Here is a 25,344-nt window from a genome sequence, read left to right on the forward strand (position 1 = left end):
TCCTTGAGCTGTTGTTGTCTTTTAATGTTCTGTATTATGTTTTGTATGGACCCCCAGGACCCTAATAAATACCAAATGTACTGATAAGTGGATGCACTTTGCATTCTGGCAACTTTGAGAAAAACAACTTACGTGTGTGAACAACAGGCACAACTATCAGCCTTCTCATTGGCTTGAATGTTTCCACCTGATCTCACCTGCCTTCCATCGTTGAGGGCATGTATTTCTATTTTATTGTGGTCAGTGTAATATTTTGTCAATACATCAGATAATCTTTGCCCACACTAAAGTGGAAGTGTTGTTTCTATCTTCACCACTAAGTGGCACAACAAACCAAATTACCAATCTGACTCTGCTGTATTGTAACACGTGTATTTGCAACTTTTTACCACCAAGGGTCAGTGTGGTATAATTTCAACAAAAGAGTACCAAAAGACCATTTCAGATACAGATTCCCCACATTTATTTTCTTGTTCTGTTAATGCCTGTGCAAGGTTAAGAGTTACAAAATCTACTTACTATATAATGATTATATATATATATCCTGTGTCTATCATACCATGTTATTCATACATACAGGTAGTTTTCAACTTTATGCATATTATTTTCCCATTTGAAATGTATCTATAACACTTTTAACATGTGTTTTGCTGATTAATGATCCCTCATATAATACATACAGGAACACATACCACCAAGCAAGCAAGTCCATCTATATACTGTACAAGTCCAAAGTAGGCATACAAGAAAACAGTGGTAAGTGTGCAATCTACTTCACCAGGTAAGAGATCCGGTCCACATGTAACAGCACAACTAACCTTGTTACATACACTGATGCTCTTTTGTCTTCATACACATAACTGTATCAATATACTGCACATACAGTATGCAGGACCAACTAGTTCAGGCTCACAGAGAATGACCAAATCAAATCAGTGCATTATTCTCTTTAGTAGACTGGGTCGGGTCATGACAAGGTGTTTGCTCTTTTCTTGAGGTACCACCGCTAATCTCAAACTGGAGAGAGCGAGACAGTGAGAGAAAAAGAGAGGGAGAAAGAGAGAGAGACAGAGAAAAGGAGAGAAAGAGAGACAGAGAGAGAGATACAGAGAAAAAGAGAGGGAGAAAGAAAGATAGAAATACTTATTACAATCTGCAGAGTAATAAATGCTAGTCTCAGACTCCCAGCTCACAAACACCAAGCTTCCATTTGAGAGGGTTTGTTATTCTGAAAAACAAACCCCAGATATCTCTCTATGGCTAGAACAGTAAACAAAGAGTTATCCAGTGCATCCCTTTGATCAGGTTTGTTCTGTGGCAGTTATGTGCCACGTGGGGAGAGTAGAAACATCATTTATAATGATTATCATAGTAGGGTTCATGTTTCTGCTGAGTGATTCATAATCTCCACCGACAAGCACACAGTCAATACTGGTGGATGTTCAGCTGTCAATAAATCAATTAATCAGCCCTCATCCTACATGTTGAATCCAACCTCCTACTAGTTAGTGGTCGATATTGTTCCCACAGAGACAAGGCATCAAAGTGTTTATTTTGTCACAGCCAGCGGAAATGAAGAAGACGCTGCCGGTTTGGAGAAAAGTTAGTCTCAGACCGTTTTTTTGTGTGTTTTTTTTTTTTTTACAGATATCCACACATTATACTATCAGTGTGGACGAACAAGGAGTTACAGAATATAGATATGCCTTCAGTAGCAGGATTTTCAGAAACACGAACCCCCCCTAAAACATTTAGCCAGTTATTTTCCAGGCTCTCCATTTTAGCCTTCTAGGACAGCCATGCGTGGATACACAGTGTCCTATATAGGGCTATGCTGCAGCCGGCTCAGTCAGTTCATACAACAGTTCCTGGGCTCTGTCTGGGACTGCTGCAGCCTGCTCAGCCAGGCTACATGTTACCCTGTTTGTCTGAGGACGAGGAGGAAGTGGAGGGGGACGGGGATGGTGCCTTGGGGAACACCCTGTCTGTGGGGGTGATAGAGGCTGGACTACCCATGCCTGAGGAGCTGGAACTACTGGACCTGTGCTGCCCCTGTCCATGGCCATGTCCCGGGTGGATGGGGGCAGGCCGGAGGGGTCTGATCGGCGGTGGCCTCAGGGGGGCGATGGGCCTCCGTGCAGTCGGTTTGAAGGTACTCATGGTCTCGGTGGACGAGGAACAGCTGCTACGGCGTAGGGCAGCGTCAGGGTCTCGGATGGCCATGGTGTTAGTGTGCAGGGGGCTGCCGGGGGGCTCAGAGGGTGGTCCGGACCCGGAGGAGGAGGGTTGCTGCTGCTTCAGGGGCTCCAAGGTGTCCAGGACCACATCGGGAGCGTGCTTGGCCACGTTCTGACGCTCCAGCTCACGTAGCTCATGCAGGGCGGTGTTCATGGTCTTTTCTATGTCCTGTAACACACACAGTTTCACTAAATACTGATATTAATCCTGTCTTATTTCCTGCAACATCTTGGCTGTCCATCGTAGTCAATGATGACGATACTCTCCTACACAGAGTATTAGAAACCATTAAAAAAAAAATGACAAAAAAAGAATGGCCCATTCAGACATCTGCTCTGACGTTTTGTTAATTAATAAACACTGACGTACCAACTCTTCAGAATAAAAACTAAACGCTTTTCTTGTTGAAAGCAGGGATAAATGGACAAATTAACACCTCACAAACGGTTCCAATATTCTCTCTCTAATGAAGCACACAAAGGGAGTCATATTTAAATGTGGAGATAGCAACAGCTAACAGACTGAACAGTAATTAGGAAATGAGAAACACGGGTCAAAGAATGAGCCTCTCTCTCAGATATCCTTCCCGCTGCTGCCTTTGACTTTGTTCTTCTGTGTCCTGCCTAGGATCCATAGAATGTACTGGACACATTCTGAGAATACATCTCTCGCCCTCTCTCAATCTCTCTCTCTCCCTGTCTGTCTGTCTCTCTCCCTAAGAGTCTGTATGCCTCTCTCTGTCTCTGAACCACAGACAGGAGAATATCCTCATTAGCTTTCCACTGAACAACTCTAAACCTGGCTGCCTTGGCATGAAATAGGTCAAATGAAAAGAACAGCCGATATGTATTATGAATAATAAAGGGCCGTTTGGTCTTGCCTGACTTCACCCACTGAATCAGTTGCTTTTAGCGAGCCACCGTTATATTTGTTAAACTGTCAAGTCTTTATTGCAGTGATTAGAGTCTCACTTCTGCATACCCTGATAAAGGCCCTTTAACCAAAACTTTGGTTAAATAAATCCACAAGCAAGGAGCAACATTCTTTCTTCAATAGGTTAGTTTATCATCCGTTAGTCAGCACCTCACCTTTTGGCTTTTGTGAGTTCTTTATTGCTTTACTTCATAGACTCTCACCTCTGCCAGGGCCTCGGCCTCCAGTGATTTGTGGTCACCAAGGCTACCATGGCGGGTGGAGCCGGTGGATGGTCTGAGGACGGAGCCATCGGGGAAGCACTTCCTGTCTGGGTGGTTGATACTTCCTGCGCTGCCAAACGTGCTGAGATGGTGTTTCTCTGGACTGTCCATGCGGCCCCTGCTGACGGACATCTTGTGAGGGCTGCAGGGGCGAGGTATGACCCTAGAGGGCATGTCCATACCTCTGGTGGGGCTGTGGGTGTCGGCTGTGCTCCTGCGGTGAGGGATAGCAGCACCATCTGAACGAACCCTCACCCTGTTGAGCCACAACACACAGAGCAGACAGACTGTCAGGACAGCATCATTGCAACGACAGGACTGGACAGGGTGTAGGCATGGTGCAGATATAAAATATAGTTCAGTCTATAAAACTACACTAAATGAACCATTATTATAGACTCCTCATGGAAGGAAAACATGTAATCCTGCATGTGTCAAGAAAACCTGTATTAATCTGCATTTCTTCAGAATCTGTGAATGGTGAGCATGAATCAACCAAGTCGCTACCTTCCCAAAGCAGCTCCATAGCGGTGTTCAGGGGTATGCTGTGTGTGTTCGCAGGGGGAGCTGCGGTCATGGTCTTGGTTCCTGGATGAGGTCCTGTCTCTGTCCTCCTGGTGGGGTCCACTACTGGCTTCACTCTCAGCCTTCCCACTCAGACTGTCTGAGAATGCATCGTCCCTGAGGTAAAGGAGAGACAGAGAGGAGAACACAGGGTTTATTCAAATGATCAGGACTTTGCTGGACACCCTTACACCAAAGACTATCCTCAACTAACATCTCAACAAACACAATAAAAGGTCCTTCAGAATCAGAATCTAACTCATAATGAAATGTCAATGTCATCTGCTGCCAGATGACTTCAAGGCATCATTAACAAGCACAACACCCATTCTCCGGTTACCCTGGGCCCCCTTGTGACGTGAATCGATAGGCCTGAGGATCAGCTGGAGATGAGTGTGTATGCATCTCAAATGGCACTCTATTCTTTTTATAGTGCACTACTTTTGACCAGGGCTCTGAACAGAAGTAGTGCACTAAAAAGCCAATAGGTTGCCATTTGGGACACATCCTGTTTCTTCTCCCTAATTAGGGTTTAATTATGCCGTCTCACAGTGATGGATGGTGATTGGCTGTCGGGCAGAGTTCTGGAAGGATAAATGACCAGTTACAGAGTGACCTTAACGTTCCATCTTTGTCATGAGTAGGTGTTGCCTCCGGAGAATGAGGAGAGGCTCTTATACTTATTATAAAAACAAAAAACTGTTTTAAGTGAGGAGTAGGCATTGGTCTGAAGCTGGAAAAAAAAGATAATTCACATGAGCACCACAATGCCTTCTCCACCCATGCTCTACCAAGGTTTTCCAGCAGACATTTTTGACATGCTACAGTACCTATGTTGGTCTATTCTACTTCAAACAATGTGTATGCAGGTTGCTTAGGATTCAAACCTTCTCAAACAGCCTAATTCATACTCTACGAGGAGGTGCTCCCACAATAATGGGATTTGTACCCCATGCAAGTTAACGTATTGGATTCTTCACACACCACACACTAATCCCATTCCACTAACTTTTAAAACTTTTGAAATTATTTGAAAACAAGCTTTTCTTTTATACTTAAAAGACCATCATGCCAGATTGAACAAGCTGTTAAGGGTTGTAGTAATGTAGTGCCTGCCTGTATTTCCTTAAAACCTTTTTATTTAGCAATACATGTCATTGAGAAAAAAAATTTATTTCATTAAATCTTTTGGGGGGTCAGTAGGTGCCCAACATAACACCAGGTGGTGGTGTGTTGGACACAGTCACTCATACCTAGAGGTCTATAGAGCCTGTCCGCCTGATTTCTGTAACCGTTATCTTACCTGTGTAATATTGACATAAATTCAGAAAATCTTGTTTTGCAAACATGGTGGTTTTCTCAATTGCTGTGCTGATCAATGGGCAGTTTATTACCTCTGTCAAATTCTCAGTCTCTCAAAGCACTTCATTATGACAGAGGTGAGTTCTACGAGGCGATAGTCATTTAGTTCAGTTACCTTCGCTTTTTTGGGTACAGGAACAATGGTGGCCCTCTTGAACCATGTGTGGACAGCAGACTGGGATAGGGCGAGATTGAATATGTCCGTAAACACACCAGCCAGCTATCAGCGCATGCTCTGAGGATGCGACTAGGGATGCCGTCTGGACCGGAAGCCTTGCGAGGGTTAACACGTTTAAATATCTTACTCACATCGGAGAAGGAGAGCCAACAGTCCTTGGAAAAACGTCGGTGACTGCGACATGGCTGGTTTTATTTTGTAGTCCGTGATTGTCTGTAGACCCTGCCACATACGTCTCGTGTCTGAGCCGTTGAATTGCGACTCTACTTTGTCTCTATACTGACGTTTTGCCTGTTTGGTTGCCTTGCAGAGGGAATGACTACTCTGTTTGTATTCTGCCATATTCCCAGTCACCTTGCCATGTTTAAATGCGGTGGTTCACGCTTTCAGTTTTGCACCAATGCTGCCATCTATCCAAGGTTTCTGGTTAGGGTAGGTTTTGATAGTCACAGTGGGCACAACATCTCCTATACACTTCCTGATAAAATCAGTTACCGTTTTGGTATATTCGTCAACATTATTCTCGGAAGCTACCCGGACCATATCCCAGTCTGCATGATCAAAACAATCTTGAAGCGTGGATTCCGATTAGTCAGACCAGCGTTGAATAGTCCTTAGCACGGGTACTTCCCGTTTTGAGTTTTTGCTTATAGGATGGGAGGAGGAAATGGAGTCGTGGTCAGATTTGCCAAAAGGAGGGCAGGGGAGGGCCTTGTATGCATCCCGGAAGTTGGAGTAACAGTGCTCTAGTGTTTTAGCAGTGTGAGTACTACAGTCGATATGCTGATAGAATTTAGGCAGCCTTTTCTTCAAATTTGCTTTGTTAAAATCAATAAATGCAGCCTCAGGATATATGGTTTCCAGTTTGCATAAAGTCCAGTGAAGTTCTTTGAGGGGCAGTCGTGGTATCGGCTTGAGGGGGGATATACAAGGCTGTGACTATAATCGAAGAGAATTCTCTTGAGAGATAATATGGTTGGCATTTGATCGTGAGGTATTCTAGGTCGGGTGAACAAAAGGACTTGAGTTCCTGTATGTTATCACAATTACACCATGAGTCATTCATCATGAAACATACACCCCCGCCCTTCTTCTTCCCGGAGAGATGTTTATTCCTGTTGGCGCGATGAACTGAGAATCCAGATGGCTGGACCGACTCAGACAGTATATCCCGACTCCGACAGTAACAGACTAATGCCCTTTGGGCACAGTTCATCTGTTACCTGTTATTGACCAAATACAGCTGGTGAATGAGACAGTGCACATGGACTCACATAACCTGGAGGACCACAGTGTCCTGGTGCAGAGTCTGTCTCTAGTCGACTCAGAATACAATATATGTTTTTATCCTAAACAAAACCGTGTAGCATTTGAGTAGTTGGTAGCATTCGAGCACTTACATAGAAATGTGACATATGAAGTGCTCATTCTGTACTTACATGTCCTGCACCACGATGTACTGATGTGGGATGAGTCCATCCACTCCGTTGTGTCGTCCCTCCCACCAGTCATCAGAGGCTCTCAGGTACAACAACAGGGATGCCCCCTTCTTAAAGGAAAGCTCTCTGGGAGTACGCCCCACGTAGTCGAACTTAGCAATGGCCTCGATTTGCTCCAGTTCGTCATCACTGGTGGGAGGTCCTGTACCATTGTCCACTTCATCAATGGCACCTGGCTCACTATGGGGACTGTCACTGAATGGTGTGGGAGAGAGATAGAGGGAAAAAATGCATACATTCATTGATTGATTAATAGATTTGGATAATGATAAAGAACGACACAGTGTAGTGCTTTGGGCTAAACTACATCAACAAGAGGGTCAAGTCATTTGAAATGCAGAACTGGATCCAGTGACCTTACGTCCTTTTCTCCATTGGTTATTCTCCATCCAATCACTAACCAGTACTCCTCTCCTCCAGCCATGCACTTCTCATAGACTGGTCCTTCCAGCTCACGGTGACTCGGGAAGATGACCTCGTTGTGGATGATGATGGTCTTGATGACCTCATTAACGTGCGTCTGGCAGGCCACAGGATCATGGTCATCAGGTATGGGCATCAGAGTCGGGCCGAAGCAGGTAGCCAGGTTATAGGGATCCATCATGTTCTCATCACTGTATTGGGAGAGACTGGAGAGAAACAATGGGGAATTAACAAACAAAACAATTATCCATAATACAGTATGGGTATATTTATTGGGTTTGTTCATAAACACATGTTTTTATAATGACTGAACACTTTGACTGAATTTTTTTTATTTTTTATACGGGTTATCTTCATTTTTCCTCATTTAATGAGGACTACCCTCCTCTTTCTCCCTGAATGAGCCACCTCTGGACACCATCTTTCCTATTGGATTTCTCCGTAAACATATAGCATTATTATAGTGATCAAATCACATGTTATTTGTCACATGCGCCGAATACAACAGGTTACACCTTACAGTGAAATGCTTACTTAGAAGCCCTTAACCAACAATGTAGTTTCAAGAAAATACCCCCCAAAAAAGTAAGAGATAAAAACAACAAATAATTAAAGAGCAGCAGTAAAATAACAATAGCGGGGCTATATACAGGTGGTACAGGTACAGAGTCAATATGCGGGGGCAACAGTGTCGAGGTAATACGTACATGTAGGTAGAGTTTTTAAAGTGACTACGCATAGATAATAGCATCAGTGTAGAGGGGGGAGGGGGGGGGCATATAGTCTGGGTAGCCATTTGATTGGATGTTCAGGAGTCTTATGGCTTGGGAGTAGAAGCTGTTTAGAAGCCTCTTGGACCTAGACTTGGCGCTCCGGTACCACTTGTAAGAGGTCCTGGATGGCAGGAAGCTTGGCCCCTGTGATGTACTGGGCCATACGCACTACCCTCCGTAGTGCCTCGCAGTTGGAGGCTGAGCTGTTGCCATACCAGGCAGTGATGCAACCTGTCCGGATGCTCTCGATGGTGCAAAACCATTTGAGGATCTGAGGACCCATGCCAAATATTTTCAGTCTCCTGAGGGGCTCCTGTGTTGAGGATCAGCATGGCGGATGTGTTGTTACCTACCCTTACCACCTGGGGGCGGCCCCGTCAGGAAGGCCAGGATCCAGTTGCAGAGGGAGGTGTTTAGTCCCAGGGTCCTTAGCTTAGTGATGAGCTTTGAGGGCACTATGGTGTAGAACACTGAGCTGTAGTCAATGAATAGCATTCTCACATAGGTGCTCCTTTTGTCCAGGTGTGAAAGGGCAGTGTGGAGTGCAATAGAGATTGCATCATCTGTGGATCTGTTGGGGCAGTATGCAAATTAGAGTGGGTCTAGGGTTTCTGGGATAATGGTGTTGATCTGAGCCATGACCAGCCTTTCAAAGCACTTCATGGCTACAGACGTGAGTGCTACAGGTCGGTAGTCATTTAGGCAGATTATCTTAGTGTTCTTGGGCACAGGGACTATGGTGGTCTGCTTGAAACATGTTGGTATTACAGACTCGGACGTCGCCTGATCCTCACAAGGCACCCCGAACTCTTTCTGCAAAATCTCTGTCTCTTTCTCCAGGATGAGGGCCTGTTCGGGTGTTTGGAGTATATCTTCCTCGTCTGACTCATTAAAGAAAAATGATGCGTCCAATTCAAGAAGAGTAATCGCTGTTCTGATGTCCAGAAGCTCTTTTCGGTCATAAGAGACGGTAGCAGCAACATTATGTAGAAAATAAGTTACAAACAATGTGAAAAAACGAACAAAATAGCACGGGTTGGTTAAGAGCCAATAAAACGGCAGCCATCCTCTCTGGCTCCATCACCGTTGTAACTTACTGGTTGATATATAGACTTGGTAACTGATATATGGACTTACTGGTTGAGGAATGCAAACAGGTATCTCATGACGATGATGACGGGGCGAGAAAGAGTTACAACGATCTGCTGAAGGTGATGAGCTCTCTCTGCACCAGAGTCTAGTTCTGAGAGAGACAGGGAGAGGGGCATATCTACTTTACTATAGTAAACATATTTACTATATCAATATCCAAACAATTATTAATAATACATTTTTATCTAAATCCCGCATCCGTCCCAGTGGAGTACACTAGTCCAGTCCTTACTGATGGTTGCTATGAGGTCATTGTACATTAGCAGTACAGTAGTAATACTTACTGATGGTAGACATGAGGTCGAGGAAGCGTTCTTTGGGGAACAGTGGGGTCTCCAACCCCCTGAAGTACAGCTTCAGAACGCCTGCCACCGCCATGATGTCATGGTCACTCTGATCGTCCACCAATGGGTCCTCACCTAGAGGCATCACACAAGCTGTCAACCATCCAGTCACACTACTGTAAGCTTGCTGGATATTCAACTGTGCATTTTTTATCTATATAACCCAAGTCATGCTTGTGTGAAAAGTTAATCTGCTTAGTGAACTGAATGTTTTGTTAAAGAAATGCATTAAGCTTGTAAAAACACTGTCAGCCGTCATGTAATACAATATAACACCTCATTAACTTGTCTTTAGAGAAAGCCGAGACATTTTCCTATAGATAGATATCAGATAGTCCATGACAAACATTAGCTAGCCAACAAAAAGAACAAAGATATATTTGTCAGTACAGTATTTTCGCCCAACTAGCATTTCTGTTAAGAATGTGGTAGCTACTGCTGCTATACATCTAAACTAGCTTTTCATGTCCGTTACAGTGTCATACATGACATATGTGCTGTCTATGTATCCATCTGCACTTTACAGTCCTAGAGGGAGGGGCTGTGGCATTCCGAGGCAGACTAAACGCAATAAAAAACGATCAAGCAGGATATGGGGCCTCGCTCGGACCGACCTCTCTCAAATGAATTTTTGATATCGTTGACTTCGACCTGTGAGCCGGGAATCCTGAATATGCCCTGCTGCTGAAGGCCTGTTGGAGCAGAGAAACCCAAGTCAGCACTTAGATGGAAACAAATCTGGCAACACAGACGCATAGACACATAGACAGAGACACAAAGACAGAGACACACAAACACACAACTAAACGGAAACATTTATATTCATTAAAAAAGTGTAATATGTCCATAGCCCAAACAACCATTAGTAACATCATCTCAGTCTGTCCACTACATGCTAGTTTCCATATTCAAAATTCCAAGATGAGAAACTACATCACAGAGATCCAAAATGGAGGTTTTACTGTAGTATATTCAACTCTATGGACTACATACTGTATCTATCAATTAATTACTGTGTTCCTCTTACCATATAGATTGATGTAGCGAACACAGCTCTCAACCACCACTGGTATGGCCTGCCCTGAGTCCTAACAGAGAGGCATAGAGGGGTGTAGAGAGAGGTAAGGTGACTTACCACAGGTTATGAGCGTGAACACAGCACATTAATAAATTCATTATCTGACTGTGCACAGAGAATGACTAATGTACAATGAGCGTACAAAACATTAAGAACACCTTCCTTGTATTGAGTTGGAACCCCCCCTTTTGCCCTCAGAACAGCCTCAATTCGTCAGGACAGGGGTAGGGGTGCATTGTGTCAAGTTGGCTGGATACGGGAAACTGAGCATGAAAAACCCAGCAGCGTTGCAGTTCTTGACACAAACCTGTGCGCATGGCATGTACTACCATACCCCACTTGCACTTACATTTTTTGTCTGGCCCATTCACCATCAATGGCACGCATACACAATCCATGTATCAATTGTCTCAAGGCTTAAAAATCCTTCTTTAACCTTTCTCTTCCGCTTCATCTAGACTGATCGAAGTGGATTTAACAAGTGACATCAATATGAGATCATAGCCTTTACCTGGATTCACCTGGTCAATCTGTAATGGAAAGAGCAGGTGTTCTTAATGTTTTGTACACTCCGTGTGTAATCATGCCAAATATACAGTATGGTCTGCAGAGGGAATAGGAGATTGTGGTGTTCTTCCCATACCCCTGTTTCCTCACAAGGTTACCACTATATATATTCATTAAGTGCCCAGTGAAAGTCTACACACCCCTTGCAGTATTCAGATTTTGCTGCCTTAAATTTCGATCTAAAAAGGAATTAAATTAGATGTTCTTTTCTACAGCTCTACACAACCTACTCCACATTTTCTAAGTGAAAGAAAATTCTAGAACATTTTCCTAATTAATAAAACCTCTCCTTTTTAGATTTAATTTCAAGGCAGAAAAATGTGAAGACTGTACAAGTTGTGTGTGTAGACTTTCACGAGTGACTGTACATCATTCATTGGTTATCAGATGACAAAGGACAGCGTTACCAGGCAGGCAGAGAGATGTTGGTTAGTTAGTTTACACATTAAACCCAAACCCATTCACCCCTAGCCTGATTCTTAGATCTGTTGATGCTGTCTTGCCAACTCATATTGGCATTGGCAGACAGCACAAACAGATCTGGGACCAGGCTACTCATGTACGTCAGAATACCCAGAATACCTGGCTGCGGGCGCGGGCATTCCGTCTTCCCCTGGAGCAGGCAGAAAACAGTGGCAGCAGCAGGATGAACAGAACAGAGAGGAAGAGAGGCAAGAAGAACCACAACAAGGTTAGAGAAGCACAGGGGAAAAGTGCGTCCAGAGAGAGGAGGTCAGAGGTCAAGCCTGAGAGAAAAGCCCCAGTGCTGTGGAGATGGGGCGAGGTAGAGGACGGGGGAGACCCAAGCTTGGGGAGGCCATGTGGGATGAGGGTGGGTGGCTATGGTGGAGAATAGGGTGGGTTGTAGGACGCTGGGACTGTGGCTCAGTTTTTACAACAAGGTTGACTGGGGCAATTCGATTGATTATGACTGAGAATACATCTGAGGAGACGTTAGGGGGCAAGGCCATAGAACCATGACAGTCTGACACTAACAGCCCCACGGGCCTCCACTGCTGTGGTGTACACACTCTTTCTGTCAGTGTGCTAGTGTTGGATCCTGGCTTACACAGAGGATATATGGCCCTGTGTATTTATTTTCATAGCCTGACATGCTTAGTTCTGGGCCAAATGGCCCGTCGCCAAAATGTGTTTAACATCTAGAGGCCAGGGTTCAAGTGCAAAAACACGGGCAAGAATGTCAAAAGCAAACCTTATATGACCAGAGTCTGTCTACGTTCTGTACTTAAACAACCTCAAAACCCAAGATTTGTAGAATTGAGTACTCTTCTCCAGACCAGAGAGACAAACAATACCTTTCCCAACTGTCAAGCCAATGGACTGTCCTGTCCGAGAATTTCCTATAGGATTGAATAGAGGGGTCTCGGCATTTAGTCAATTTATTTAGACAGCTGTTGTGCCCAGCACAGGGCTATGAAGGAAGGGCAAGTCAGTGAGCTGAAGTGAGACAGAAAAGCAGTCAGACAGGACAGAGAGGTAGAGCCCCCAGAACTGTTAGTAAAGACAGCGTACACACAGAGACCACATGGGGGCCAAATAAGGGCAGTCAGTACCTTGATGAAGGCCTCCATATTGCCATTAAAGAGTTTATGATTAAAAATGGAGCGAGGTCTAGGCTTCCGCATTCTCCCAGGTTTAGGGGGAAGAGTGGGGGGCCTGATGGTGAAGGAGGTTAAGGAGGGGGGGGGGGGCAGATACACATAAACTATGATAAAACAATAAGGACTGAAACATGTATTTTACACTGTATAGTCAGTGGGACAATGTTTTTTTTAGATATATTCAGTGCCATATATAGAGCCATCTATATGCACTGAGTGTACAAAACATTAGGAACATCTTCCTAATATCGAGACGGACCCCCCCCCCCCTTTGCCCTCAGAACAGCCTCAAATCGTCGGGGCAAGGACTCTACAAGGTTTCGAAAGCATTCCACAGGGATGCTGGCCCATGTTGAATCCAATGCTTCCCATAGTTTTGTAAAATTGGCTGGAGGACCATTCTTGATCCACATGGGAAACTGTTGAGCGTGAAAAACCCAGAAACGTTGCAGTTCTTCACACACTCAAACCGGTGCAACTGGCACCTACTACCATACCCTGTTCAAAGACACTTACATAATTTGTCTTGCCCATTCACCCTCTGAATGGTACATATACACAACCCATGTCTCAATTGTCTCTTTAACCTGTCTCCTCCCCTTTCATCTACACTGATTGAAGTGGATTTAACAGTTGACATCAATAAGAGATCATAGCTTTCACCTGGTCAGTCAATGTAATGGAAAGAGCAGGTGTTCCTAATGTTTTGTACACTCAGTGTGTACGTACGTACATACATACATACATACATACATACATACATACATACATACATACATACATACATACATACATACATACATAGCTCTGGATAGCTTTGCATGTCCTATTCTTTCTCCTCTTCTTGCAGTACAAACCATAACATTATTTTAACACACAAGTGCAGTCACAGAGGACGTATGCTTACACTATCACCACAACTGTTTCAGCTAAACCCTCAATAACCTGACTAATGACTCTGGGCCACTTATCAAACAAATCAGGTCATAAAAACATGAAGACAGTCAAAGCACATGATTAATGACACAGAGAATGAGATTTAAATAGTGTAACAGGTATGGGAGCTGAGAGGCGATATCAAATCTTAATGTCTCTTAACTCTGGACTGCTGCGCTACTGTTCATTCTTCTCAACTCACTGATGTAAGACTAAGTCATGTCTGTGCTTAATATACAGCAGTGCTCTGTTTACCAGATGCCTGTACTATACTGTAGTGTTTAACAAGGCTCCGTATGACCACCGTAGTGACTGATGGGTGGCAGATGGTCTTACAGCCAGCTCATCTACCCATGACTGCTTCATTGTACACTCGAGTTTGCTCAGAAGTTGATTAATTAATCACCAGACAAACATCCCCTCTCCCTATTTGGAATCCCACCCCTGACTTATCAGAGAGCCTCGGGACCAAACTGCTCTTCATTTTAACATGGCGTCATCTCTGCCACTTCCAGGAACACAGGAAGTGTTTGACACGCTTTTCTTCCTCCTCTTTTGAACCTCTTTTCTTACCTTGTTGTTCCATATTCAGCCCTTTCTCCTAAAATAAAGGAATGGATAAAGGGAGAGGGAGAGCAGAAGAGAGGGAGCAAGAGAGAGAGAGAAAATGAGTGTGTGTCTGCACGCGCTTGCGTGCATGTGTCTCTGAGAGAAAGAAGAAACAACGCATTAATGGCAAGGTTGAGTGCATTTGGAGCCAGACCTGGTTGTCTACAGAGCTGGCAGATTGGGCAGAGGGATGAGAAAACGGGCACCTATTCAGACGGGCTCAACAGTGCGGGCGCCATGACCGCCTCTCTGACTCACATACAGCCAGTCAGGCAGCGGCCATTCAGTGGTCGCCCTAGAAACCATAGAGAGAGAGACGGAGGGGGCGGACCCTGCCAGCTCAGAGCAGAATGTCAATGGAAGCTAGCGTATCCAGTGGCAACGGGGAGGAGGGAAGTGTGAGGAAGGCAGTGTTTTGGGGGGGGGGGGGGACAATATTGAAGTAACTGTGCAGTAGTAATATAACATGATGTCAGGGGTAAGCAACTAGACTCAGCCGGGGGGCGATTTTTGTCGTAGCAAATGGTCGGGCGGCTGGAAAATAACTATAGTCATTTTGTACACTGCAAATTGACCACAACTAAGCCCAAAAATAAATTGTATTTGAAATGAACAAATTCATACCTTGATTACATTGGCATGATCACATCTCTTTTTTATTTTATTTATTGAAATACTTGGGAACAGATTTCCCTAAATTAAAAACATTTTTTGCTGAATTACTGGTGATTTTACACTTCTTGACCAAAAATAATGGGGGGGGCAAAAAATAAATCACTTACAGTCCGGTTTTGGTCATCTAGTTATCCCAGGAAACAGGGGGGTTGCAACAAGAATACAACAGGGGGGTTGCAACAAGGTTAAGTAACAAGAATACAAGATGACATGATATCCCATAGCATGATAACACTCTGTGATCAGGGACTCGTATTGTTGATTTCAGGGCTCATGTGAAATAAAGCAGCTTCCAGCAACAAGCACTCTGTCGGTCTTCTGTCTGTCTATTTGACCAACCACAACTAAGTCCTGGAAATACTGGAGCCAGCGGTTTGGCTGCTTATGGGGTATCATATGAGCTTCTTGTAAAATTGTATTTTAAAATGCATAGTACATGGGTGATTCCTCACGAAACTGGAATTGTTTTTTTGTTTTTTTACAAAATTGTATTCATAGAAAGGTCCTTCTGAGAAAGGATTGTTGACATATATTTGATATGTGTATCTTAAAGCATAATTGAGAAATAATTCATTGAAGAAGTTCGAACATTTGTGACATTTTTACTTTACCCAAGCCTCCTATAAAGTGGAAATGACAGCGTTTAAGTGACATTAAATCTTATTAAGCGAGTACTTACATATGGTCATTTTCACGTTTTCATATATTCATAGAATGTTTGGGAATTAAATAGAGTAAGGCATTTGTGAAAGTTCTATAGCAATATACAGTGTGAAAGCAGCCATGCGTTTGGACAATTAATAGAGACACTGCAGTAAATAAAAGCATCTGTCTTGTCCAGGACCGGACTAAGACCGGTGCGCCATAGCCAATCAGAGCTACAGTAGGCATATATGCAAATAAGCGATTTGCCGCATGGGCCTGCCATCATTCATTTTGAACTGGACTGTGTTTACAGGCAGTAGCAACAGTGGGACTTTAGATCAAACAACCATGAAAAAGTAGGCTATCATATATGCACATCAAAAACAACAACATCAACAACTAATGCTAGCTAGATCGAGCTAAAATCGAGGCAACAGTAGATAAACCCTGTCAAACTTTTTCAGCTTGTAGTTAAATTGCACTGATAAACGATGGGGAATAGCAGCCTGCTCGCCCTTCTGCAGCTTGCCTGCCAATGCATGCTTGTCCCAACACACGTTTTGACAACTGAATGGGAACTTTCCTCCCTGCCCGCCCATTTGATCGATGACAAAAACATTTGATTGAAAACTAAGAGATATGCTAACTGCGGTTAACAGTTCAAGTTCAGCATAGCTAGCTAGCAAAGTGATTCACATTTCTTGCTATCTAACAAAATGACACCTGCATCCAGGGCCGGCATTATGTGCGAGCTCTAGGGGACCTGGCCCGCCCTACCGTACCTCCGTTCCCATCCAAATAAAATATAAAAATATTGATAATTTATTTGACCAAGATGCGCGCCGACATAAAAGACGCCTCAATCTCAGATCAAGAATCCGATCGAGCGAAACAGCGTCCCTCTGTCGCCATATGTGTAGACCGTGTATCTGATGCTGTCTGGACAAAGGGAGCATGACATGTCATACTTTTTCTGGCCAGACAGCATCAGATACATGGGATACATATAGTGAGACAGAGGTGCGCTGTTTCGCTCACTAGTTTCAGAAGAGAGGAAGAGGCGAAGCGAGAGGACTCACTCTCGCGAAAATCTGTCCTGAATTTTATGGGCATAATATGCAGACCTAAGCTTGTCGCCTGCATTCCCGCCTTTGAGACAGTGACTCGCATTGTTGGGGGGGAGAGATGAGCATCTTATCATTATATACAGATCTCTGATTTCAGCCACTAGCGAATTTAGAAAGGAAAGTTGCACAGTGCGGATGCTGGCTTCCCCTAAAGTAAATTTAAAAAATTGGCAAAATTATATAATTACTCCTGTCTAAATAAAATCATTCAAAATACTTTACCAGAGAGCTTGAGCCACAGAGGCTCATTAGCTTATTTGTTTTAAATAAATGGCTGTGGATTGTTTCAAAGTGCATAGGCCTACGCCTATTCGGGAAGCCAGCTATTTGGGCAGCGCACGTGGCAAAAGGCCTAGCTGATTATTGAGTTGCGACTATCAGTGAAATATGTGAAGATAGTGTCTTGAGTATAATACACATTTTGAGACAAGAAGATATGGCCGTCTCTCTCCAGAATGTGCTCCGCTGTCTCCCGCCAATTCTTGCACATTCGTTGTTTCATTGTGTGAATTGTTTATATTTATCAATTCCCCATTACATATGTAACCAGTGGGCTTAGTAAATGTACCGTTAATCCCCATCATTTGGTTACATACATTTCTTTTATTTTCAATGGTATTGTTAACAAACACACCCCCATAAAGAAAATGAGAATTAAAAACAGGTTCAGCCCCTGGTTCGACCGTGATCTTGCAGAGTTACTCCACCTCAAGAATTGCATTTGGCAAAAGGCTCGGCACACGCATACTCAGGCTGACTGGCTATCATTCAGGCAAATGAGAAATAAGTGCAGTCAGGCTATCCGGAAAGCCAAAGTTAGTTACTTTAAGAAGCAGTTCTCTCTCTGTGGGTCTAACCCCAAGAAGTTCTGGAACACGGTTAAAGACCTGGAAAATATACCCTCCTCCTCACAGCTGCCCATGTCCCTTAATGTTGATGATGTGGTTGTTACTGACAAGAAGCACATGGCTGAGCTCTTTAATCACCACTTCATTAAGTCAGGATTCCTATTTGACTCAGCCATGCCTCCTTGCCCGTCCAATAATTCCTCATCTCCCACCCCTTCTAATGCGACTATCCCTGAAGCTTCTCCCTCTTTTTCCCCTGCCCCACTACAAAGTTTCTCCCTGCAGACAGTCACTGAGTCCAAGGTGCTAAAGGAGCACCTTAAACTTGGGTCAGATGGTTTAGACCCTTTCTTCTTTAAGGTTGCTTCCCCTATCATCGCCAAGCCTGTCTCTCCTTTCTGGGGATGTTCCAATTGCTTGGAAGGCAGCCACAGTTCATCCTTTATTTAAAAGGGAGATCAAGCTGATCCTAACTGTTAAAGGCCTATTTCTATTTTGCCCTGTTAATTAATCAAAAGTGTTGGAAAAACTTGTCAATAATCAACTGACTGGCTTTCTTGATGTCTAAAGTATTCTCTCGGGTATGCAATCTTGTTTCCGCTCAGGTTATGGATGTGTCACTGCAAACTTAAAGGTCCTCAATGATGTCACCATTGCCCTTGATTCAAAGCAATATTGTGCTGCTATTTTTATTGACTTGGCCAAAGCTTATGATACGGTAGACCATTCAATTCTTATGGGCCGGCTAAGGAGTATTGGTGTCTCTGAGGGGACTTTGGCCTGGTTTGCTAATTAACTTCTTTGGGACAGGGGGGCAGTATTGAGTAGCTTGGATAAAAAGGTGCCCAGAGTAAACTGCCTGCTACTCAGTCCTAAAAGCAAGAATATGCATATAATTAGTAGATTTGGATAGAAAACACTCTGAAGTTTCTAAAACTGTTTGAATGATGTCTGTGAGTATAACAGAACTCATATGGCAGGCAAAAACCTGAGAAAAAATCCAACCAGGAAGTGGGGAATCTGAGGTTTGTAGGTTTTCAACTCTTTGCCTATCCAAGATATGTCCTGGAGTGGCCTAGCCAGTCTCCAGATCTCAACCCCATAGAAAATCTTTGGAGGGAGTTGAAAGTTCGTGTTGCCCAGCAACAGCCCCAAAACATCACTGCTCTAGAGGAGATCTGCATGGAGGAATGGGCCAAAATACCAGCAACAGTGTGTGAAAACCTTGTGAAGACTTACAGAAAACGTTTGACCTCTGTCATTGCCAACAAAGGGTATATAACAAAGTATTGAGATAAACTTTTGTTATTGACCAAATACTTATTTTCCACCATCATTTGCAAATAAATTCATTAAAAATCCTACAATGTGATTTTCTGGATTTTCTTTTCTCATTTTGTCTGTCATAGTTGAAGTGTACCTATGATGAAAATTACAGGCCTCTCTCATCTTTTTAAGTGGGAGAACTTGCACAATTGGTGGCTGACTAAATACTTTTTTGCCCCACTGTAAGTGAGCATAATAATGTGCTTATTTTTACTGGACTGAATCTGATGGTCAGTCTGAGAGGGAGGGAGGGAGGGAGGGAGGGAGGGAGGGAGGGAGGGAGGGAGGGAGGGAGCAGCGGTGAGGCTGCCTCTCACCCAACTCACCGTCCCTCCGCCCTCCTTCCCTCCGCTGAGAAAAGGGGACACAGTCTTCCAGCTGAAACTCAAGTCGCACTGAATTATTTCTGCCTAATGCACCAAATCATGCTGTTACTCCTATGACCAGAGAAAGTGAAATATTCCTATTCTGCCCTTGAGTTGCGTTCCCATGCAAAACTAGACAGATAGCTAACAACTAAGTCTTCAATAAAACTCCCAAGGCGTGACTTTTCTTGAATGAATATATTGAAAACGTTTATGTTGTAAAACTGCAAAATACAGAAAAGAATATACTTTAGTATTCAATTCAGACCGACATACTGTAGCTGTACATTATACATTTGAAGTTGCATGAATACAAAGCACGTGCTAAGGTACCATGCATCTGGCATGATGCCAAACCATATAGCTAATTGTTACTCATATGGTAATTGACTAACTCCTTTCATTACTCTAATAATGTACAACCATCTATGTAGAATAACAAAGCATATTACACTAGAATCGGTAACAAAACTACAGTATTATATATTTTACAATTCGTTTGCATGACGCACGAGCAACGTAATACAGCTAACGGCATACATGAAAGGCATTGCAATTTGTGTGAGTAAATGCAACCAACCAACATTGATATGTAAGCAACTCTATCAATAACAAGATTATCATCACTAGCTAAATGCTTGAATCGAACTTACAAACAAATATTTTCCAAGGCTGAAGTGTGACAAGAAATAACTACACTGAAAGACCTGCACCGTAGCGTTGTTTTTAGCTGCTTCTATGCGTGCAGAACGAATTCTCTACTTCCTGTTTGCGTACAGTCTAAGTACCAGAAAGCTCCACTAGGGGGCAAATAACACCATGGAACACAATGAAAATCCATCTTAACCCTTTGTAATAAAATAATCTGTTACCTTCTAACAGGATGGCAGCACAATTCCTGAATATTAAAAAGACACAAGACGCTGATAATAAAGCAAAATTATTGGAACACTTTGCTATACTCATTCATTGCAGCTGCAGTGCTGGTTGTAGCATGTGGAAGTAGGGAGAACGCATATTTTATGGCTTATAAAAGTGTTAGCAGTACTGAATAATAACAAACATGATCTTGCACATAAAAACAGCAGCTCTTTGCTATATTCATTGAGTCTCTCTCTAATCATGGAGAGAGTCACTCAATTGTCTCTCTCTAGTTTTGAAATCTCAGTATCAACTTTGCTGTGCGTTCAAGGCTTCTTTTTCCAGTCTATGGCTCGAGGAAACTGTGCAGACACGGTGATCGGAGCTATCTGATTGGCCAGCGGTAGGACTATATGTGCACTTGATTTGCTCTCTGGGTCTGCCGGGAAGGTGAAGTTCTAACTTCAGACACATGAAATGGTTCAAAATGGGAACGTTTTGCCTTACCTGGCGCTAGGGCTGCAGAATCAAGTGCATCTACCGCCAACAACATGAAACGAATACAATAAACAGGAAGGCAAGGCTTTATGTTTTTCTTTTTTTTTTACAGAAACGCTTGGTGACCGACTAGGAATGCGATCGATCGCGATCGACTGGTTGGGGACCACTGGCCTACAGGCTCTCTCTGAGTTCCAAGCGCAATTTTTTTTGCGTCCAATGGAACACGGTGTATCAATGTGTCCATATGGCAAAGGCTGGTGCTCTTGCATTAGTTGCGTTTTAACTTTTAGATTTGTATCATTTTAATTCAGATTTTTATGATTAACCACGTGAAAATCATTCTGAGAAACGAAAACGTTATTATTGAAATAAAACTGTTCTACAAAAATGCACATATAACAACAATTATAACTGGCACGCAGATCGATAGAAATGGGCGGATACATTGTAAGCCTCTCCGAACTTGAAAGTCACAAGCTGCCTATGGTCTTAATGGTTGTTTATTATAAACCAAACTTGAGAAAGTGTGTGCACGCAGGGGGTCCCGTGAAAAAAACGGGCCCGCCTATAGAAATTAAATGCCCGTCCAATTGATTAGTTTTGGTGCCGGCACTGCCTTCATCTCTAGCTGTAGCCAGAGAAAAATGATATGGGGGGGAAAAAGTCGACCACACACCCACTCGTCCAATGACATAACATCCTCCCAGCAGTTGGTTAGCTAGCTAACGTTAGGCTCTGTGCTTTTAGCTTACCAAATAAATAGCTACATAAATAGATAAGCTAGCATATTAGCCACGTTGTGATCATTCCCCTTGCTAGTCTGATTGTATTGGCATTCCCAGCCTTAGTTAGCTACATTCGTTAATTTTGTTCCCAAAAGATTTAGTCATTGAAACTGAAACAGTACATACTGAATTGCTGGAGGAAGCCAACAATATACAAGGCCATCTGTGATTTACAACTAGACAGCAATATTTGTTGGACTTCCAAGAATTAGCAGAAATCCCACTCTGGAACTTTGATATGCCCGTAGAGTATATTATGTTCAACAATATATTGAAAAATGTGCCAAATCCAAAATGTTAGAGAGGCTAAAACTTTTATTTCAGCTCTGTACCACAGCATTTTGGATTTGAGATCAAATGTTTCATATGAAGCGACAGTACAGAATTTCCCCTTTTATTTGAGGGTATTTTCATACACATCTGTTTCACCGTTTAGAAATGAAAGCACTTTATGCATCTTGTCCCCCAACTTAAAAGGTGTCATAAGTATTTGGACAAATTCAGATATATGTTTATTAAAGTAGTCAAAAGTTTAGTATTTGGTCCAATATTCCTAGCACGCAATGACTACATCAAGCTTGTGACCCTACACACCTGTTGGATGCATTTGCAGTTCGTTGGGGTTGTGTTTCAGATTATGTTGTGACCAATATAAATAAATTGTAAATAACATATTGTGCATTTAATGTGGATACTACCATGATTATGGATAATCATGACTGAATCGTTAATAATGATGAGTAAGAAAGTTAGAGGCATAAATATCGTAACCCCCCCCCCCCCTCTCCCAATAAAATGCAAACCTCTCATGTTATTGGTAATGGTGAAAAGTTAGCATGTCACTCATAATTATTAACGATTCAATTCATTATCATATAATTGAGCTTGTCCAAATACTTATGACACCTTCAAATGGGGGAACAAGATACATAAAGTGCTTTCATTTCTAAACGGTAAAACATATGTATGAACATACCCTCAAAGAAAAGGTGACATTCTGTACTGTTGCCTCATATTAAACATTTGATCTCAAATCCAAAATGCTGGAGTATAGACCAAAATGTAAAGTTTTAGCTCACTGTCCAAATAAATACGTAGGGGAGAATATACAATATGGGTTCTTACTGGTAGCTGATTGCAGTTAAGTTTATTTCATAAAACAACAATGTTTGAACCATAAGAAGACTACAATTGGCAAGCTTCTGCTAGTGCTTTAAAGGGGCGGTGAAGACCCAATGAACGGCATTGTGATCCAGAAGTGGCACAACAACATTGTAACATGAGAGTTGTTCTCACCTTCTCCTAGCGTCTGCTTCAGTAGATCATGCTTGGCCTGTAGTTTCACTATGAGGTTGCTGCCATTCAGGTACTCTTTAAATTTCTATACAGGCAGACAGAGACAGTCAGAGAGACAGAGAATGCAAAGAGAGAGAGAGAGAGAGAGAAATACTTTTACAATGTGTAATATATGACATTTAGCAACACTTTTATCCAAAGCAATTTATAGTAAGTAGTACAGTGAGTGAATTAATGTTTAATATGTACTCCTTGCAGGAATTGAACCTTGGCAATCCTAGCTAATGCCACACTCTTACAAACTGAGCCACACAGGACCCCACTTTGTAGGCTACAGTCAGTACTGCATTACAGCAAAAGGTTAATTTCATAATTCATTTGCATGACTTGTATCAGCAAAGCCTGATGATAATACCAGTCAAATGAATTCACAAGCAGATGGTTGCCTGTCTGAATTCCACAGGGCATAATGCTGCATAATGATGAACACTGGAGAAAGCCACTAAACTTGAATAGCATAAGTACTCTAATATCAGTATGTAATTCATTAATAAAAATGAAAAAAGCATTTCTAATGCACTGTAAGTTGTGTTAATACAATAATAATAATAATGTATGACACTATTATACTTTTTGTAAAGTGACTTAGAGTACACTTATGTGATCCCTGTGGGAATTGAACCCATGATGACAATGTTCTGGGGCCAAGCTGGGCTGAGCTCCCGGCCATCCAGGACCTCTATACCAGGTGGTGTCAGAGGAAGACGTACATTTTTTTCTAAGAATTCTGCCTTCAAAGCCATAGACTGTTCACTTTGCTACCGCACAGCAAGCGGTACCGATGCACAAAGTCTGGAACCAACAGGACCCTGAACAGCTTCTACCACCAAGCCATAAGACTGCTAAACAAGACTTCTAAATAGCTAATCAAAATGGCTACCTGCTGCTACTGGCCATTGACCCTTTTTTGTACTAAACCTCCTGCACTTGCTCTATGCACACACACTGGACTCTACCCACACACTCACACATACCTACATTGACACCCCAACACACACTACATATGCCCATGCACACATAACATGCGCACACATGCATATTAACTGCACACACACATTCATTCAAACCCACACACACACTGCTGCTATTGTCTATTATCTATCCTCTTGCCTAGTCACTTGAACCCTACTTATACACAGAGTGTACAAAACATTAGCAACACCTTCCTAATATTCAGAACAGCCTTGGGGTATGGACTCTACAAGGTGTCGAAAGCATTCCACAGGGAACCTCTGTCCTAGTCTCAAATCTCTGGAAGACTGAAACAGGTTTCCCTCAAGAATTTCCCTGTATTTAGCGCCATCCATCATTCTTTCAATTCTGACCAGTTTCCCAGTCCCTGCCGATGAAAAACATCCCCACAGCATGGGATGGTGTTCTCGGGGTGATGCAAGGTGTTGGGTTTGCGCCAGACATAGGGTTTTCCTCGATGGCCAAAAAGCTCAATTTTAGTCTTATCTGACCAGAGTACCTTCTTCCATATGTTTGGGGAGTCTCCCACATGCCTTCTGGCGAACACCAAAAGTGTTTGCTTATTTTTTCTTGAAGAAATTGCTTTTTTCTGGACACTCTTCCGTAAAGCCCAGCTCTGTGGAGTATACGGCTTAAAGTGGTCCTATGGACAGATACTCCAATCTCCGCTGTGGAGCTTTGCAGCTCCTTCAGGGTTATCGTTGGTCTCTTTGTTGCCTCTCTGATTAATGCCCTCCTTGCCTGGTCCGTGAGTTCTGGTGGGCGGCCCACTCTTGGCAGGTTTATGGTGGTGCCATATTCTTTCCATGTTTTAATAATGGATTTAATGGTGCTCCGTGGGACGTTCAAAGTTTATGATATTTTTTTTTACAACCCAACCCTGATCTGTACTTCTCCACAACTTTGTCCCTGACCTGTTTGGAGAGCTCCTTGGTCTTCATGGTGCCGCAGACTGAGGCCTTTCAGAACAGGTGTATATATACTGAGATCATGTGACAGATCATGTGACAAACAGATTGCACACAGATGGACTTTATATAACTAATTATGTGACTTCGGAAGGTAATTGGATGCTTCAGATCTTATTTAGGGGCAAAGGGGTGAATACATATGCATGCAGCACATTTCTGTTGTAATTTTTATTTTATTTCTTGAAACAAGTAATTTTTTTCATTTCACTTCACCAATTTGGACTATTTTGTGCATGTCCATTACATGAAATCCAAATAAAAATCTATTTAAATTACAGGTTGTAATGCAACAAAATAGGAAAAACGCCAAGGGGGATGAAAACTTTTGCAAGGTACTGTACCAGGAAGCATTCATACAAATGAGAAAAAAA

The 25,344-nt window shown here is 42.9% G+C and overlaps 1 protein-coding gene across 1 annotated transcript in view; it reads right to left on the bottom strand.

Moving 5' to 3' along the window:
* Positions 1–466: 466 nt before the first annotated feature.
* The window catches only part of LOC120021596 (SLIT-ROBO Rho GTPase-activating protein 3-like), a 52,778-nt gene continuing 27,900 nt past the window's right edge, over positions 467–25,344 (bottom strand). The window contains exons 11-22 of the mRNA XM_038965398.1: positions 22,971–23,055; positions 14,506–14,533; positions 12,949–13,051; positions 10,757–10,817; positions 10,344–10,421; positions 9,670–9,804; positions 9,371–9,476; positions 7,439–7,666; positions 6,978–7,232; positions 3,942–4,115; positions 3,375–3,690; positions 467–2,406 (exon numbers count right to left, since the gene is read on the bottom strand). Of these exons, the coding sequence (XP_038821326.1) occupies positions 1,909–2,406; positions 3,375–3,690; positions 3,942–4,115; positions 6,978–7,232; positions 7,439–7,666; positions 9,371–9,476; positions 9,670–9,804; positions 10,344–10,421; positions 10,757–10,817; positions 12,949–13,051; positions 14,506–14,533; positions 22,971–23,055 (2,067 nt within the window). The 3' untranslated portion in view covers positions 467–1,908. The remainder of the gene's footprint in view (positions 2,407–3,374; positions 3,691–3,941; positions 4,116–6,977; positions 7,233–7,438; positions 7,667–9,370; positions 9,477–9,669; positions 9,805–10,343; positions 10,422–10,756; positions 10,818–12,948; positions 13,052–14,505; positions 14,534–22,970; positions 23,056–25,344) is intronic.

Source organism: Salvelinus namaycush, chromosome 2 (assembly GCF_016432855.1).
Source record: "Salvelinus namaycush isolate Seneca chromosome 2, SaNama_1.0, whole genome shotgun sequence".
NCBI lineage: Eukaryota > Metazoa > Chordata > Actinopteri > Salmoniformes > Salmonidae > Salvelinus > Salvelinus namaycush.